This window comes from Vigna umbellata, chromosome 3 (assembly GCF_029865625.1).
Source record: "Vigna umbellata cultivar VRB3 chromosome 3, Vumbellata_1.0, whole genome shotgun sequence".
Lineage (NCBI taxonomy): Eukaryota > Viridiplantae > Streptophyta > Magnoliopsida > Fabales > Fabaceae > Vigna > Vigna umbellata.
The window spans coordinates 8994255-9011882 of NC_142167.1; the positions used below are offsets into that span (position 1 = coordinate 8994255).

At 32.9% G+C, this 17628-nt stretch overlaps 1 protein-coding gene and 1 pseudogene across 2 annotated transcripts; one reads left to right on the top strand and one right to left on the bottom strand.

Annotated features, from left to right (window-relative positions):
* Positions 1-316: 316 nt before the first annotated feature.
* On the bottom strand, positions 317-2946 carry LOC148201576 (uncharacterized; annotated as a pseudogene).
* A 7920-nt stretch (positions 2947-10866) lies between these two features.
* On the top strand, positions 10867-17071 carry BIOF (biotin F). Of its 2 annotated transcripts, XM_047306900.2 has the most exons (11): positions 10867-11279; positions 12093-12235; positions 12372-12479; positions 12698-12936; positions 13033-13074; positions 13879-13966; positions 14213-14346; positions 14464-14552; positions 15860-16010; positions 16242-16310; positions 16601-17071. In XM_047306900.2, the coding sequence occupies exons 1-11, from the start codon at positions 11036-11038 to the stop codon at positions 16725-16727; spliced, it is 1434 nt and encodes a 477-aa protein (XP_047162856.1). In that variant the 5' UTR covers positions 10867-11035; the 3' UTR covers positions 16728-17071. The 2 variants fall into 2 exon arrangements, with proteins under 2 accessions (XP_047162856.1, XP_087967238.1); XM_088111112.1 differs by lacking the exon at positions 10867-11279 and having other exon boundaries at positions 12096-12235; positions 12376-12479.
* Positions 17072-17628: the final 557 nt, after the last annotated feature.

Below are 17628 nucleotides of genomic sequence, written 5' to 3' on the forward strand. Positions count from 1 at the left end.
TTTTATGAACCTATGTTTTGAAATTTTTATGAAAAGTATTTTAAAATTCGATCCAGGAAACTGAATTCTAAGTTTATTTTTGCTATATTTTTATGAAAATGTATATTGTAATTTGTTTTTTTGGTAAATTTGTTTTGAGTGAATTGTACAAAAAGGTAGGTTTGAATTTGATTATCATGTAACTGAATTTTGACTTTTGTTAGTAGTGATCTAGATAATCGATTTCAAAGGTAATTTATTGTTTAATTTTTATTTAATTGAAATGAAGAAGGAGAATGATTTTTTTTAAGACAAATATAAGTTTTATTCAATGAATTTAATGATGAGATGTGGATCCTCTAATGCCAGAATTGTGAGGACAATGATTTCTTGTGTGGCTTGGGGTTTGACAGTATGAGAAATTTCGTGGGTGTGGTCGTTCCCTAATATCCATTTCAGTCCTGATTCTGGATGATTTTGGTCGACCCTTTGCATTCCTTTTTGTGGCTGGATATGAGGCCAAATTTTTGTGCCTTGGTATGGTGGCCAATATTCTTCATGTTGTAGCTCCCCCAACCATATTATTATACATTTTCATGATGACATCTAACCTATAGTAGGGACTGATGTAAATGTTAAAGTCGTGATGAGCATGTTTGCAAGCTACTAAGACATGTGAACACGGTAGATGAATCTTTTGAAACTTACCACAATCACACCATCGTTCATCTAATCTGACAACAAATTTTCCTACAGGTCGTATTTCTCTTGGGTTTACTATCTCCTTGACTCTAAATCTTGTTGTATTTATATCAAATTCAACAACCCTGTGGGTGTTTGATTTTGAATCACCATCATGTACGACCTTCGTGGCATTTTTAGAATAGACATGACCACTTATCATTGCAGTTATTTGTTTCCCTCTTTCTGTGAAAAAGGCGTTACATCTTGTGTACGTGGCCAATACTATGGAGGAGATTGATAAATTTCTTGTCTTCTTCATGACTAAGGTAACTGCTTCGGCTAGATTTGTTGTTAGGTGACCCCATCTTCTGCCTTCATCATATGAAAGTGTGAATTATTGTCTTGGAATTTGATCAATCCAAGTTGTTGCTTCGGGATTGTTTTCCCTAATGATATTGCAGTAATAGTTACATCGTGGCTCAGTCATTGCGTATGCTGCAAAAATATTTAAGAAAATAGTAATGATTACGGATAACGAAGAATAAAAAAGACAACATTTAATTGGTTAAAATTTGTAAAAATGAAGTAATTACCCATGTTGAAAAGGTCATTCTTCAAACTTGTATACCTGAATCTTCGGGTGAAATTTTGTGCAATGTGTTGAATGCAATAGACATGCACACATTGTCCTTCTGTCTACCCATTGGTCAGTCTGTTGAATGCTGCACTAATGGAGCTCGGGCAATCCGAAATTAAGCACAAGTTTTGTTGAGGTGTGACATGTCTCCTAAGGTTTTTTAGGAAAACCAACCAAGCGTTTACTGTTTCACCCTCAATTATAGCAAAAGCAATTGGGAGTATGTTGTTTCTCTCATCTTGTGCCACAGCCACCAGAAGAGTCCCCCTATATCTTATATACAGGAATGTTTCATCCACTTGCACCAACGGTTTGCAATATGGGAATCCATCAACACAAGGTTTGAAGGTCCAAAAAAGTCTTTTGAAATATTGTTGATTTTGGCAGGCCTTTTGGCCATCAATAATTGGTTGTGTTTTCAATTTGTACACAAAACTGGGAAGAAAAGTTTGCATGGCTTGCAGTAGGCATGGCAATTTGTTGAACGATTCTTCCCAATTTCCATACACATGTTCAATTGCATGTTTTTTAGCCAACCAAGTCTTTTTGTAGGATGTAGTGTACCCCATAGAGGTCTTGATGGAAGCAATAATTGTTGCAATTGGTGTGGATGGGTCAGATTTGACCATCTCACGTATGTGATGGGAAATGATTCGTGATCCCAGCCTATTGTAATCTTATGTGATGAGTTGCGAGGCACATGTGTGGGCACCATCAATTTTTCTTATTTCCCAGACTTGATCTCGTGTACGAAGGATGGCTTGACAGTTCCATGGACATTGTTGATGTACACATTGCACCCTCAACCTTGTTGTGTTAGAATGTGTCATTTTGTATGTACAATGGTTTGGTATGTGAAATGTGTTTAGAGCATCAATGACTTGTTCCTTGGTTTGGAATCTCATTCCCTGAGTCAGTGTTCCAAGTTGATGGTCGATAGTGTTAAGCAAAACCGAATAGTGATCATATGCATGAGGATATTGTTGTAGATGCGAGGGAAATTCTTCATAGGATTGGAACTACTGGGGTGGGTTATAGGGTTGTTGTTGTTGTTGTATGGAGAGGATATCTAAGTTTTGTTGTTCATCATGATCGTGTTGGCTTAGGATTTCATCATCATCTTCGCTAAATGGATCTAATGACGATGAAGGTAAGCCTAGTATTTCATTTTCTTGTAAAGTAGGAGGCAATAAGTGTTTTGTGTTTTGATGTGGGAAATATTGGAAAAGTTGTGAGCTAGATAGACCGGTTAATAGTTCACTGTACGATTGTATGTCATTTTGCCATTCCCTTAAATATGAGTTGTTAATGTCACAAGAGTGATGTGTGGGTTGGGTAGGTGAGGGTGGTTCATCTTGGTTAGATTGTGTTCCAAAATTCGGTAAAGAAGATGGAATGGTTGTAGTATAGGTAGAATAAACTTGTATGGATGTTAAAATTGGGTTGGCCTTTATGATGTCGATTGCACCTTCCAAGTCATCGTCATCTTGAATTTGAGTTGTTGTGAAGGTGATATGTCTCCCAAATATTTGAGTTGGAAATCTAAAGTGGAGGATTGGTGGTGCATGGGTTGGATCTCTATTAGTCTTTTTCAATAGTTTTTGTATTAACCTAGACAACGTAAAACCTCTGTGAATGCGAATCATGGTTTTGGTGTCCGTGTAAACAGAACACCACTTTCAGGATTAGGAACAATGTCGCCATTATCGTAGATGCATGCGTAGATGGAAGTTGTCATTTGAAGTTGTGGTAGAAGATGATTGCCTGAAGAATGCACATTAAAAAACCAATAGATCATTATCCATGTTATAGAACTTAGAAATCGTTACTTCAATAACCGGATTTCGAAAACCATTAGAGCATTAAACCGGGTTTCGAAAGCCATTAGAGCATTAAACGGGTTTTGAAAACCATTAGATGATTAAATGACTTTTGAAAACCGTCAGATTGGTTAAACAATTTTTAAAAACCGTGAGATAATTCAATGGTTTTTGAAAACCATTAGAACATTAACCGGGTTTCAAAAACCGATTTTGTTAAAACGTTAACCGGTTTTCCAAAATCGTTAAAGGAGAAAACGGTTTACCAAACCCATTGGACACTGAAAACATTTCTTGAAAAATGTTTAAGTATTTCATATGTTAAATTTTATAATATTTTACATTAATAAATAATATATTTTAGCAATTAAGTAATACATATAATAGTAAAAATAATAACAATAATATAAAAAATAATAATATCAACAATAATAGTAATAATAATATTATTAAAAAGAAAAAAAATAATAATACAATTAATAATAATAATAATAAAACAATAAATAAATTAAATTAATGTATATAGTTCATATATTTTATGAATTTTTTTTGTATAATTTAAAATATATTTAATTAATTACTAGTTTTAATATAATTGAAATTTAAAGAAAAAAAAAGGTTGGAACCAAATTACCTATGAATGAAGATGAACAATTAGGAAGAACAATGTAGTGCGCGAATGGAGAAGAACAACACAATGTAAAGTAAATTTAGATGTTTCAATGTGTGTATTGAAAATGGTTGAAAGGTGCATGTTTTATAGGTAAGTAAAAGTTACAGAGTACCTTAGTTGATAATGTCACTTGCAATAATACATTCATTTACTGATGTATAGACTGACATCAAATAAGTGGAACAACGATAAATAACATACAATACTTCATTACTCTTTTGAAAAATAAGGTAAGTCATCCTTAATGCAGATTTAGTGAGAAATTGAAGTTATTAGACAAATTGTAATACAGTTCATTAGGGGTTGTGTTTGGTTGAATTGGTGTAATAAATGGCATTATCTCAACATGAATCTGCACAACTTTTTGTGTTACCATAAAAAATATTGCCTCCAAGTCGTCATTTGTAGAAATATTACATGAACGATAATGTGCATTGCCACCACATATGTAGATTGGTAAACTATATTGTATTTCAACTTGATATTGGTTTAGCGTTCACACGTTGAAGTGGTTGAGAATTGTTTGCTTCACTTCGACAATATTCATCGTATCAACAATGGTGACCCAAGTTGTTTCAGAATAGTTTTCTTCTATGAAGATGGTGTCATTGAAGTACACTAACATAAGTAATGGTGTAGATGTCATGGCTTTTTACAATGGTATTTTAATGACTTGATTAGATTGATCGAATAAGCTAGAAGTTCCTTCATTTATAAGTTGAGATGTTCACTATGCACATTGTGTATCACTTTAATGTAAGGGTTAACAATAAAGTAGAGGTGAATGAGTGCATTTATTGTTTTCCCATATGCTGAAAGTCTGACAGGTCATGGTCAATGTTTTGTCCATGTTTGCAACACTATGTATGAAGCAACTGACATTTATTGTTTTCATGTGCGAAAGTTAATTATTTTGATGCATCTTACACATGGCTGGATGTCATTTTTTCAACGCATGGAGATTTTGGTGAATTTAATGGGGTCTACCAAATACACCTTTAGTTGTACCCATTCACTTTTGCCATGTGAAATATGACTATTTCCATGCACGCAAAAAGTAAACACATTCATTTCTTTAGTATTATTATTATATTCTTTGATAACAAATCAAATATGTTGCAGGGACATGTGAATGTGGTGGTGTAAAAGAGTTATGCCAAAGTCAATTATTTACTTGCTTTTGGTCATATGCGAATTTATTACCTATGCAGACATTGGCCATGGGATATACAAAATTTCAAATACTTGTTGCAGTCAGAGATTGTGATATTTTTTGTTAACTTTAATCCAACGGATGACATTGAATTGATGTAGTGAGGAATTGTCTACATATATCTTCAATTGTGGTTGTTCATAACCTCATGACATACTGATATTATTGTCAGCAATAAAATCGTAGACGACCAAAACATTTCAAAGATGTTGTTGTGGAGGCAAGAAAAACATAGAGTTGTGTATATTGCATCCATGGTATGTTATTTTTAAAAAAAAAAACTTAAATTTCAATTAACTTTTGTCCTGAACTTTCTTTATTTGTTGATTTTTAGGATGTAGAGGGAAGCATTATCTCTTCATGTTGTCATTCCATGCCTAAATCACATGTAGTTCTTCTTGTTATAGAGGAAGCTGGGTTTGGTGTTGTATGTAAATTGAGACACTTAAAAGTACATCACGGGTTAGTCACAGCGTTGGTCAAAAGGTGGAGGCCTGAGACACATACTTTTCATCTTCCAACTGGAGAATGCACAATTACCATGCAAGATGTGTCACTACAATTGGGGCTTACAGTTGATGGTCCTCTAGTGATTGGACCTACAATGTTTGATTGGGAAGATATGTGTGATACATTGTTAGGGATTACACCGATTATGGAGGAGTCCCTTGTTGGATCTATAGTGAAGCTAAAGTGGTTGCGGGAAAATATGTTGCTTGTACATGACGACTCAAGTATAGACAACATAAATGCCCATGCAAGGGCATATATGTTAGGACTAATTTAAGGGGTTCTTATGCCTAGTAAAACAGGTAATAAAGTTCTTAACCCTTAAAACAGGTAATTTAAGGGGTTCTTATCACAACATGTTCCTGAATTACCAAACAATCTTGATGACCTCCATAAAGTTGATATGAGGGGCAAACAAGATGAGAATTGGGTTACTAGACATGCCCAGTGGACAGACGTATGGAACAACATGTGTGAGCTGACATTGACGAGATTTCCAATTCTAGGGCCACTTGTCCACACCAACGAGTACATGTCCTAGTATTTTGAGAACGCAATTTTGTTTTTGTCCATTCCACAAATGTTGAATGACCCTAGGATACATCATGCCTCGACATCGACACATCTTCATTCTCCTTAATACCATAACAATAAGGACCATGAAAACACTCCTCATGTAGATCCAAGTATGGATGCAAGAAGGCATTCCATTTCATCGTTCTCTAATCTTGGCATGGCAAGCATATTTGGAGTTTATGCCCCGACTCCAGCTTCCGCCCATGCTCTTAGGGGACCTTATGATAACTCGTTTTATTTTGTTGAAAGCCATAACAAAATAGGTACTTCTTTTGCTACTTATGGAGGAGATGAAGGTGAAGAACATATTGAACCACAACCTTCACAAGAAGAACCACCTAGACCTCCACACGAAGAACCACCTAGACCTCCACAGGGAAGGAGAAATCCAATTAGGAACATGCGGTGATCACATTGTGGAACTAGTCACCATTATGGGGAATGATTAGTTAATTACTAGTTTTAATGTTCGATGTAGTCATAACAACAATCATGTTTCAGACTTTGTTATGGAAGACAATTATGTTAAAATTAAAGAAAATATTTCATTTACTAATGTCAATGACTTTGTCCTCAATTAAAGTTAATTATCGTGTTTTTATTTATGAATGATGTTAAAGGAAAAAGTTGCATCAAATTACAATATGTTTTAATCAATAAATGAATCCCCTCAGATGCACTCTGCAACAAAGAAAAGACCTAACACCTTCAATGTCAGTACATTTTAATCTGATATTTACTACAATATGTTTTAATCAATAAATGAATCCCCTCACATGCATTCTGCCACAAAGAAAATACCTAACACCTTTATTGGGTAAGCGTGCCAAAACCTATCTTTAATGTCAATAGACTTTAATCTGACATTTACTACAACCAGTTTTAATTAAGAAATGAATCCCCTCACATGCATTCTGTCACAAAGAAAACACCTAACACCTTTATTGGGTAAGCGTGCCAAAATCAATCTTCAATGTCAATAGACTTTAATCTGACATGTACTACAACGTAACACATTTAATGTATTAACACCAGAAAGATGACAATGAAGTTCTACTATAGATAATAAGACCTAAATGGAATCTGATTACAATCTTTTATTCCATCATACACATACCACTTGCAACCAGTTTGCACACATCAACACTTACACTTCTTTGTGATGGAAAACATTGGCATGAATGAAGAACATAACCACTCAAATTCCTACCTTGCTACCTTATTTTCAAATGTCAAATGACTGAGTCTGAAGATGGTGTGAAGTTTCGTTGTCAAAATCTAAAATTATTTTGCATTCCATACAACTGCACTTTAGACCCCTAAAGCAAAAATGTTCAAAACTCTCGAATTACAAAACATAAACTCTATCAACAAGGTATACTTCAGAAGACCCAGAGAGAATGAAGAAGGATCCATTGTATATGATGCTCCTGAAATATCAACTGATGTCGATGTTGCACAAATGATTATTTGTAAGTCCAACTTTCCTATTAACACAAGAATTAAGTTGTTTGTTACGTTCACAAGGTCCACTGAAGAAATACTTTCTCTTCTTAACCAAACTCCATCTTCTTCTTCCACTACTCCAAATCGTATCCCATATCACCAGCAATATTTTATTATGGTGGACCTCTAAAATGTGCAACCATCATAGATAGTCCATATGGATATGGTCTATACTTTAGATCAGACACCCCTCTGACATGTCAATTTCACACAATTATACCTTCAATGACCTTCTACAAAAAATAACCAAAAGAATACATTGTGGGGATCGCAAAATAGTAACTCAAATTGACTACCTTCATCCAACGAGAGTAGTCAATAACAAACTTATCCATGACACGATTCAAATCAAATCGGATAATGACATCACACAAATGATCAATCGGTGGCAAAAAAGTCAAATATAGATCCATTTGTGTATCGTCCTCACACTTGGAAATACATCGAATCTTTGTGCAAACCATAGACATATGTCTACCAACACCTGACGAACAATGGGAAGATATGAAACCTTGGAGTTATGTCGATTCCAAAGGAGGAATAAGATTTAGGCCACCAGTATTGTAATTTATTTTATTTAATTTCATTTTCAATTATGTCAATTATGTTACGTGTAAGATTTAGGGCACTAGTATTGCAATTTGTTTTCTTCAATTCCATTTTCAATTATGCTACTTGAGTTATGCATAAGATTTAGGGCTCCAGTATTGTAATTTGTTTTCTTTAATTTCATTTTTAATTGGTTTAATCATTCACGAAGTCCCTTTTTTCGCGTGGAATCTCAATTTAGTCCCTTTGTTTTTGGAAATCTCAATTGGGTCCTAAATTTATGAAAATTGCAACAATTGGATCCTTTCCGTTAAATTGTCTCCAACGACGTTAGTGTGTGTTTGACGTGGCACGCTGTAGTCAGTTTCTTAACTGATGTGGCTGACTGAAGTAGGGCAGCTGAAGCACGTGGATAATTCAATTTTTTAAGTAAAAAGAAAATGAAAATTCTAAAGCAAAATTGGGATTGAGAATGTTTCCTCTATGGTAAATTACAACAGCACTTGGAAGCTTCTTTGGTGAGTGGAAGAAGACGAACATTGTGAAGTGAAACCAGATATATTGAAGGCTTTTAATTGGCTTTCAAAATTTGAGAAAGTTTTGTCGGATTTTGAAATTTGTTAAACCCTTAATTGGTTTTCGAAATCCGACAAACCTTTAATCAGATTTCGAAAATCGATTAAGAGTTCAACGAATTTCAAAATTAATCAAACCCTTAATAGACTTTCGAAATACGATTAATTAATTTGGAAATACTGCTTTTTTTCTTCATTTCATTCTTCTACGTGGTGTTCTTGTGTGGTCCTTGACATTGGTGGTCCGACATCTTGCTCGAGTTTTGAGTTCGTGTTACGTGGTGGTGGATGCCCTCTTCATCCTCTTCTTCATAGTAAGTATCCCAAAATCACTAAATGTCATTAAATAACTCGAAATTTGTTGAACCCAACACCGACTTTCAAAAGTCGCAAGTTCTTTACCTGCTTTCAAAAGTCGATTAAAAGTTCAGTTAATTTCAAAATCCGTTAAACCCTTAATTGTCTTTCGAAAGTTTACGAGCCCTTAACCGATTTCGAAAACTAATTAAGGGTTTAACGGATTTCAAAACTCATTGAAGCCTTAACAAGTTTTCAAAATTCAATTAAATACTTATCATATTTTGAAATTCATTTAAGTTTTTATTGGATTTTAAAATCTACTAAAAGCTTCACCATATTTCAATAAATGTAATTGCCAACAAATTTATTAATTTAAAAAAATTAATTATTAACAAATTTTACCACTATCAAAACTAAAATTAAAACTTTAACTACAAAATTTATCAACGAAAATTTTTGTTAATAATAAAAATTTCAAACTACCGACATAAAGGATCCATTATCAACCATATTTTTATTGTTATTTAAAATCTTAAAATTTTTAAGTAAAATTCAACAATAAATATTATTTTATGAACGAATCTTTTTTGTTGTTGATAAAATTTCGTCATTCACAGATATTTTTTTGTAGTCTCAATGAAAGAAAAACATTTTGATAAAATTATTTTAAAAGTGTTATATTATTGTTGGTTGTAAATAGTGTAATTGAGTGGTACTCAAGTTTGAACAAAATTGTGTAGCAACTTGTGAAGCTATGTGGTCCACGACATGTTTCCTTTGACCTTGTCATGGCAGCTTCAGCGGTGGTTGGTAAGGACTACCATCAAATTGGTAAGGAAATGATCCCAGCAACCACACAAAAACAAAAATGTACATTTTTAAAATTCTGATAGTAAAAATGATAATATTAGAAGTTCACTCATAAAATTCGGAAAATTTTAATTTGAAAATAAAATTTGCTATATGGAAGGAGAAACAAAATAATATTGTTAGTCACTTCCTTAATTGATACTAATGTACTTTTTTTTCTCAGAAAATTATATTAAATTAAAAAGCTAAAGAGAATAGTTTTTTTTTTAAAATTAAATCTCTCAAATTTTTTAATATTCTTAATTGAGTTTCTCTTAAAAAAATGTTTTATTGAGTATTTTATTTATTTTTAACTTTTAAAAAGTGCATAATTAAGTTTTAAATTTATTATAAATTTGATAAACTTCGACAATAAAAAAAAAGTTTAATGTCAAATTTGACAAAAATAGATATTTGTTTTTATGATAGTTTGAGTTTGTAGTGTTATATTTAAGATCATAACATTTCATTTGATGAAAATATTAAACATAAAAACTTAATTAATAATATAAAGATTTTGAATCAATATAGTGATTTTTTTAATAAACACTTAACCATTTAAATTTAGATATTTAAATTTAAAAAAGATTTACAAATTAATTATTTTTTTATATTTCATTTAAAAATAATCATTTCAGCTCAATTAATGATAAAATGAAATAATAAAGGTTGATTTGAAAAGTATAAAAAAATTTAAATATCTAATATAAATTCATTTGAAAATACCAAAAATTACAAAAAGAAAAACTAAATATGTATTTAAACTTTATATGTATTTTAAATGGTAAAAGTCGATAAACCTAAATTTTTTTAATTTTACAGTATATATTTAATATTCTTGGATGTTTTAAATTACTAAAATAACTTTACTTATGTTAAACTATTATTGTTTAATGAGTAGGTAATGAGAAAAAGTGAGATTTTGTGAAAATGAAGAAAAAAGAACAGTGAAGCTTGAAAGTTATATTGGGAGTTAGTAGAATAGAGTTGAGAGATGATGAGCCTAACAGCACACGTGACTCAGCTCACATCAGAATCAGCAGCCTCAAACCGAATCAACCAACCAAAACACTTTTTCTGCATTCTTTTCATCTCACGTTTTCTCGTTTCTCATTTCTCATTTATCATTTCTGCATTCGTTTCTCTTCTTTCTCTCTCACACCAATGGCGGAGAATCCGAGTGATTGGTGGGACTCGTGGGTGGAAGAGGCTCTCACAACCCTTCACTCCCTCAAAGTTCTCCGATCTCTCAGACCCATTTGCCTCCGCAGCTGCTCTCTCCAGTTTGGCCTCCGTGACACCGCATTCCAGGTGTTCGATGAAATGCAGCACTGGGACCGCTCCTCTGTTGAAGTGGAAATTGCGGAGTCCACATTCACTAGATGGATGCATGACACCCCAAGTGCTGGTACCCTTCGATCTTCGCCCATTTTCTAAAAAAATAAAAGATTTATTTTTATTACCCCAACCTTTTGTGAAACTTGGTTTTAATCCTTCCATTTCCTAATCAACGAACTAGTTCTCCCTTTGTGAAACTTCCAAAACCGACCAAATCCACATACTTTCTAGAGTTTGCGAATTAATTTATTGATTAAGCTTACGACCAAAACGAAGTTTGTCTGCACTAACAAAAAACACATTTTGCTAATCTTTTTATTTTTTATTTTTATTTTTATGGTTTCACTTGTTCGTGAAGGAAGAGTTGAAGTTACACCCTCAGTTTATTTCTTAAAAATTAATAAAGTTAAATTTTTAAGCTACTGAGATTGTTAAACATCTGCTGTCGTTTTACTCTTAAAATGGCGAAAGTAAAGACTAAACTATTTTTTTTTTTGTTATTATAGAAGCTAAATTGATCGGCACTCCCTCAATTGCTATATGTCACGTTATTCGTATTTTTATTTTTTAATTTAAACATTTATAATTAAAATGAAACATAGGATGTACTAATTCCGGGGAAACAGAAAGAAAGTAGAGTAAATATTGTATGCGTTGACAGAATAAATAGTTTTTACATTATCATGGCATGACAGAACATTCGTGTACTTTTATAATAACTATTTTAAAAATCCTGTCAACTATGTTTCCTATTGTTTAACCACTATATTTTACATCGATAAATTCATAGAATGCATGAATGCGGTTTCGATGATGTTTCGAGTATATTGAGCATGTGTTTAGTTCCGATTGCTGACAGTACTACTGAAATTCTTTTGGGTAGGTGATGAGATTGTTTGTAGTGCGGCTGGTGCTGATGACGAAGCAGGGGCATCTTATGAGAAGTTTAAAAAATTAATTTTGTTTTCTGGAAATGATTATCTAGGCCTAAGTTCCCATCCGACTATTGGAGAGGCTGTTGCAAAGGTGTGCTTGTGAATTTCGTATGAGTTTTAGTGGTCTTCTTTCTTCTTTCTGAGTTATGGTCTATGAGTCTTTGTTTCTTTTGTTTTCTTAGCCTTAGCTTGAATTCGTTGCCATAGTGTTCCTTCTTGTGAATCAGGCAGCCCAGGAACATGGTATGGGACCAAGGGGTTCTGCTCTTATCTGTGGTTATACCAATTATCATAGGCTACTTGAGTCGAGCCTGGCAGACTTGAAGAAGAAAGAGGTAATGACTGCCTTGCAAGAACTGCATAAACTGTTCTGGTTTTGTTACTAGCCCTGTTTTGTATCATGAATAACAGTTAATGATTGCTATGATAAAATTTTCCGGCCTCTCAGACCCACCTATTGTCTAATGAATTGAAGAAAGGACCCAATTGATGATAATAAGTCTGGATTTTATGAAAATTCTGACTCAGTTTTGGTTTAAAATCCATGCTATAGGATTGCCTTCTTTGTCCCACAGGGTTTGCTGCCAATATGGCCGTGATGACGGCAATAGGAAGTATTGGTACTCTCCTAGCTGGGAATAGCGTACCTTCAGAGGATGAAAAGATCGCTGTCTTTTCTGATGCATTAAATCATGCATCAATAATTGATGGCATTCGTCTTGTTGAGCGACAAAAAAGTGTAAAGGTTTATATATATAGACATTGTGACATGTCCCACCTCAATATGCTATTGTAGGTTTTACCTTTCCTGAAATTTGCATAATCATCTCTTTTTTCCCTTCTGGTAGTCACTCAATGTGTTGATATTGTCCTTGATGATTTCAACAGATCTAATTGCAGAATGAGGAAGAAAGTTGTGGTGACTGACAGGTTAGTCATTGTGCTACTTGGAAAATAGAAAAATTTCAAGGTTAAACATCCACATTGTTATATTCATATATTTCCTCAAACAAACTAAACAATATTTGAATGTCGTGGAATTGACTGATGAATAAATTTGTCCTTCTTATGCAGTCTTTGGTGTTGGCAAATTTATAAAAGCATATTTAATGAATACTTTGTTTATGGTTTCTACACTTGAATTTTCACCAAATTTGCTTTATATGCTTGTTGTCGACGGCTGTAAGTTGATAATTATAAAAGCTGATGATTTTTCTTGAAAGTGTCCTTGATTAGGAGGGTCTCTTTAATTTTATGAGATTAGATTTTCATAAGAATTTGTTTAAGTAGTCGTTTGGGTTTGATCCCTAGTAATTCTTCAGGGTAACTTTCAAATTGAGCGAGTAAAGCATGGGATAATTACTTTGTTTGTCCCTCTCTGTCTAAGATGCAAACACACGTAGTTCATAATGCTATATTTATTTCTACCTAAACGATGTAATGAAGCAATGATTCAAGTGCTTTACTTGAAAATTCTAATGTCATTGTGATAAAAGAATGCATATTTGTTTTCTCTTGAATATTTCAGCCGTCTCCATAGCTTACATCTGCCTTGTTAAAGAGAGGCGTAAGTGGCCATTTTGAAATTTCAATCTCTAGACCTAAGAATTACTTTTGGATGTTGGTTGAGATCCTATTTCTAATTGTTTATTTATATTTCTGATGACAATGAACTTTGGCAATACTCTGCGAATAATTTTCCATATTAATTATAGTTCATCCAATTTTTTACAGCTTGTTTAGCATGGATGGCGACTTTGCACCTATGGTTGAGCTTGCTGGCCTTCGCAAGAAACATGGCTTTTTGTTAGTCATTGATGATGTAAAACCTCTTGATATGTTTCAGAAAATGTCTTTTTCTTTATGAAGACTATTTATTAGAAGCTACTGGTTCTGAATTTGATCTTTGGATTAAGACTTATGGGGACCTTATAATAATACTCACAATACATTATAACATTACATTAATTGTTGTAAAAAGCAATCACCCGCAAGAAACATGGCTTCTACTTGCTACAAACAAAATCTTAACTATGAATTATTACAATGAAAATATGTGTATGTCCAGGCTCATGGAACATTTGTTTGTGGGAAAAATGGTGGTGGTGTTGCCGAGGAGTTCAACTGTGAGAAGGATGTGGACATATGCATTGGTACACTAAGTAAAGCTGCTGGTTGTCATGGAGGATTTATAGCTTGCAGGTAACTAGTTGAGTTCACTTGCTCCTGAAATTAGTTTCCGCACATCATTGGCACAGAACATATTATGTTTTGCAAATAGTTTACCAACGACATTTACTATTCTATGAATTCTTATAGCAAAAAGTTGAAACTGTTAATACAGTCAAGGGGTCGTTCATTTATATTTTCAACTTCTGCACCAGTTCCTATTGCTGCCGCTGCTCATGGTAAGCTCCATTGTTCTACTTAAATTGATTTACTCAGATTGCACTTTATGCTTTTGTTATTCCTATTTCCGTATGTACTACTAGCTCTCTCATTCTTATTTATCAAGTTGATAAGTGCTGGCAACATATTTTGTGAGACAACTTTTTAATATGCTCTTTATTTGTTCTTTGAAAGCGTTTGAAAACTATAAAATCATCAGTGAAAATTAGTTAAATAAGGAATGAGACTCTGATTCTCAATGATTTCTTTACCGATGATAAAAAAGGGGGTTTTGTAATAGTGAGTGTATTAGGGTTAGAGACTACATTGCTAGCATTTCTTTTGTCAAGTTATATCCTTATACGGTGTAGTCCTGTGATCCAATTTTTATCTATCATATTCACTTCTAACGTCATCTAATAATTTAGAGAAATAACGTTATTTGCTGTTTTTCTTAAAAGCCAAAAAATGTCGTGTTACTATAGATTTTTTTCTTAGATTTTTTTCTTGAATATTGCACTTACAACAATGCTCTACTATAGATTTTTATCCCTATTTTCGTTGAATTTATTCAATTTAGTCCTAATATATTTTTTGTCAATTTGATCCCAATTCTTGTCAATTTTAGGTCATAACATTGTGGATAGTGGATCGTGTCTGTCACTAGTTAGTTTGGGATTTTTTTAAATTTTTTAATTTAAAAAAATTTTCATCAAATCAACATTGTACCACACGTAACATATCTCAGAGTCAATATTTTATATTTAATTTACTTTATTTTAAAAAATATTGGAACTAAATTAAATATAAAATATTGATCTTGAGAAGATGTTGATTAGACATGTGAACATTTTTTTATAAAATTAAAAAAAAAAATCCACGAACTTATACGTGATAAACATAGTTCAGTGTTGGTTAATTATTTAAACAACGTTAACAAAATAAACCAAATTGAACAAAATTAACGAAAATTAAGATGAAAGAACCAAAAAAATATTAAGACTAAATTGAATAAACTCAATGAAAATAGTAACCAAATTAATATTTAAGTCTAAATTCTAATAGAAAAATATTAAATTAGGACAACTTCGGATGGAGCAACCAATACAGTTGTGTATATTTGTGAACACGGGTGATTTAAATGAGACTTCGTAATTTCAATCTGGTACTCACGAAGAATTGTTTGATATACCCATGGTTAAATTGATCTTCTACCTTTCTTGAACTATTTGTTTAGAGATCAAAAATATTTTGTCTCTTCTTTTGCTATTGCTCTCCATGTCTTGCGAAATTATTTATTTGTTAAAAGCATGATGCAAATTTCCAGCTGCGGTTGAAGTGGCAAAACTTGAGACATGGCGTAGAGAGGCTATTTGGAACCGGGTGAAAGACTTTCATTTACTTACAGGAATCCCTGTTACAAGTCACATCATATCCCTGATAGTCGGCAGTGAAGACAAGGCACTCCAAGCAAGCCGGTAGATTTCTCTCCATTAATAAACCCTTGAGCTTTATTCTTTCTATGTACTCAGACTATTCATAATTCGTTCTTGTATCAGTCAACCTCTTCCAGCATGTTTGGGAAAGTTTAATTATGAGAAAATCATATCTTTCTCTTTTGTAATAGTTGACAAGTTATTTTTCTTCAGCTTCACAAGCTGATCATGAAGGCATTGTAATACTAAGCATTTTCAGTGTTTCTGGAGCAGGTATTTATTGCAATCTGGCTTCCACGTAACTGCAATCAGACCACCTACCGTGCCTCCAAATTCATGCAGGTTTGTATCTTTTTAAATGATTATGAGTAAACCTCCACATTTGTGATTCAAAATTTTAAAAATCTTCGCTTAGCCCCTAACTTTACAAAACGGTCCTTTACTTCAGTAATTTTCTTCACCTTAGTATCATTTTGCGCTAAGAATTATTGAAAGTGTTTGGTAGTTTTAAAATCTGAAGGAAAAGGCCCGACATGAGATTATTTCAAGGATTAATTTGGAGATATTACTATAGCTATAGTATATTTACATTAATTACAATCTCAAAAACTGATTATGTTGTTTATTTTTAGGCTGCGAGTGGCTCTAAGTGCAGTTCACACAAGGCAAGATGTGGAAAACCTCGCAGCTGCACTCTCACGTTGCATCAATTTTCAAGACACCCGCATATATGGCTGCAATGGCTATGCAAGACTATAGCTAGCTCTTGGTTCTTTCAGGATGAATTGCATCATTATTGACTGACTACATTAGAAACAAGCACACCCTTGGTGCCTCCCTTAGCAATTCAATTCAATGACTTTTCTTTTTGGAATGGTCGTTCATCTCCTCATGTCATGACAAAATGACAAGCTATTTATATCAGCATCTAGTTGAATAGTGTTAAATAATGCTGATGTTTGGATGTAATTAATTTTGATCAACGTTTAGTATAGGAGCTCTCTTTTTAATATATTCATTAGTCATGCATAATCACATCATTATTAAAAGACTTTGTCATGAGTAGTTGGTATTCGAAGAGTATTTTTTATTGCACGATTCTAGGATAGTCTCAAGAACTATACAACACTAGCCTGTTTTGGGGAGTTTTCCAGCTCTTGAAAAGAGGATTTGGATCCTCTCCACCCATTTCTTTCTTTAGCTCTTTCTTACCATTTTTCAACCCTTGTATTTGAATTTGGTCTAAAAATTATATTATTAACAAATAAAAATATAATGAGACATCATAAATGACCAGCCTAATATGTTTTTTTTCCTGTTCCTTGTTGCAAGAGCTTCTATTAGAATTGGAAGTGTCTACCCTATTGCAAGTCCTAAAACCTATTGAATAGTTCAACTGGAAGAGAGTTTGTTCAACCACAGCAACGCTTACATATATCTGTGTTTTGTAATTTCCACCCATATAAATCTATACAATCTAAAAAGGATATACCTTTTGATAAATATATATTTTTTGTTATTTTTTAACTAAACAATTTTATCTTTTAATAATTAAAAAACATTTTTATTCAATAAAATAAATCATTGAGTAATCCCTCTTCTACACAATAACTTCATAACTTCTTTTTCTTAAAAGTAACCACCGTATATTATTTTAATG

Bases quoted from the DNA above. Each gene is read 5' to 3' on its own strand.
- BIOF (XM_047306900.2), top strand. From the start codon at position 11,036: ATGGCGGAGAATCCGAGTGATTGGTGGGACTCGTGGGTGGAAGAGGCT. The intron at 12,937-13,032 runs GTAGGTTTTACC...TGATTTCAACAG, and splicing joins TCCCACCTCAATATGCTATT to ATCTAATTGCAGAATGAGGA. The intron at 14,347-14,463 runs GTAACTAGTTGA...GAATTCTTATAG, and splicing joins GGAGGATTTATAGCTTGCAG to CAAAAAGTTGAAACTGTTAA.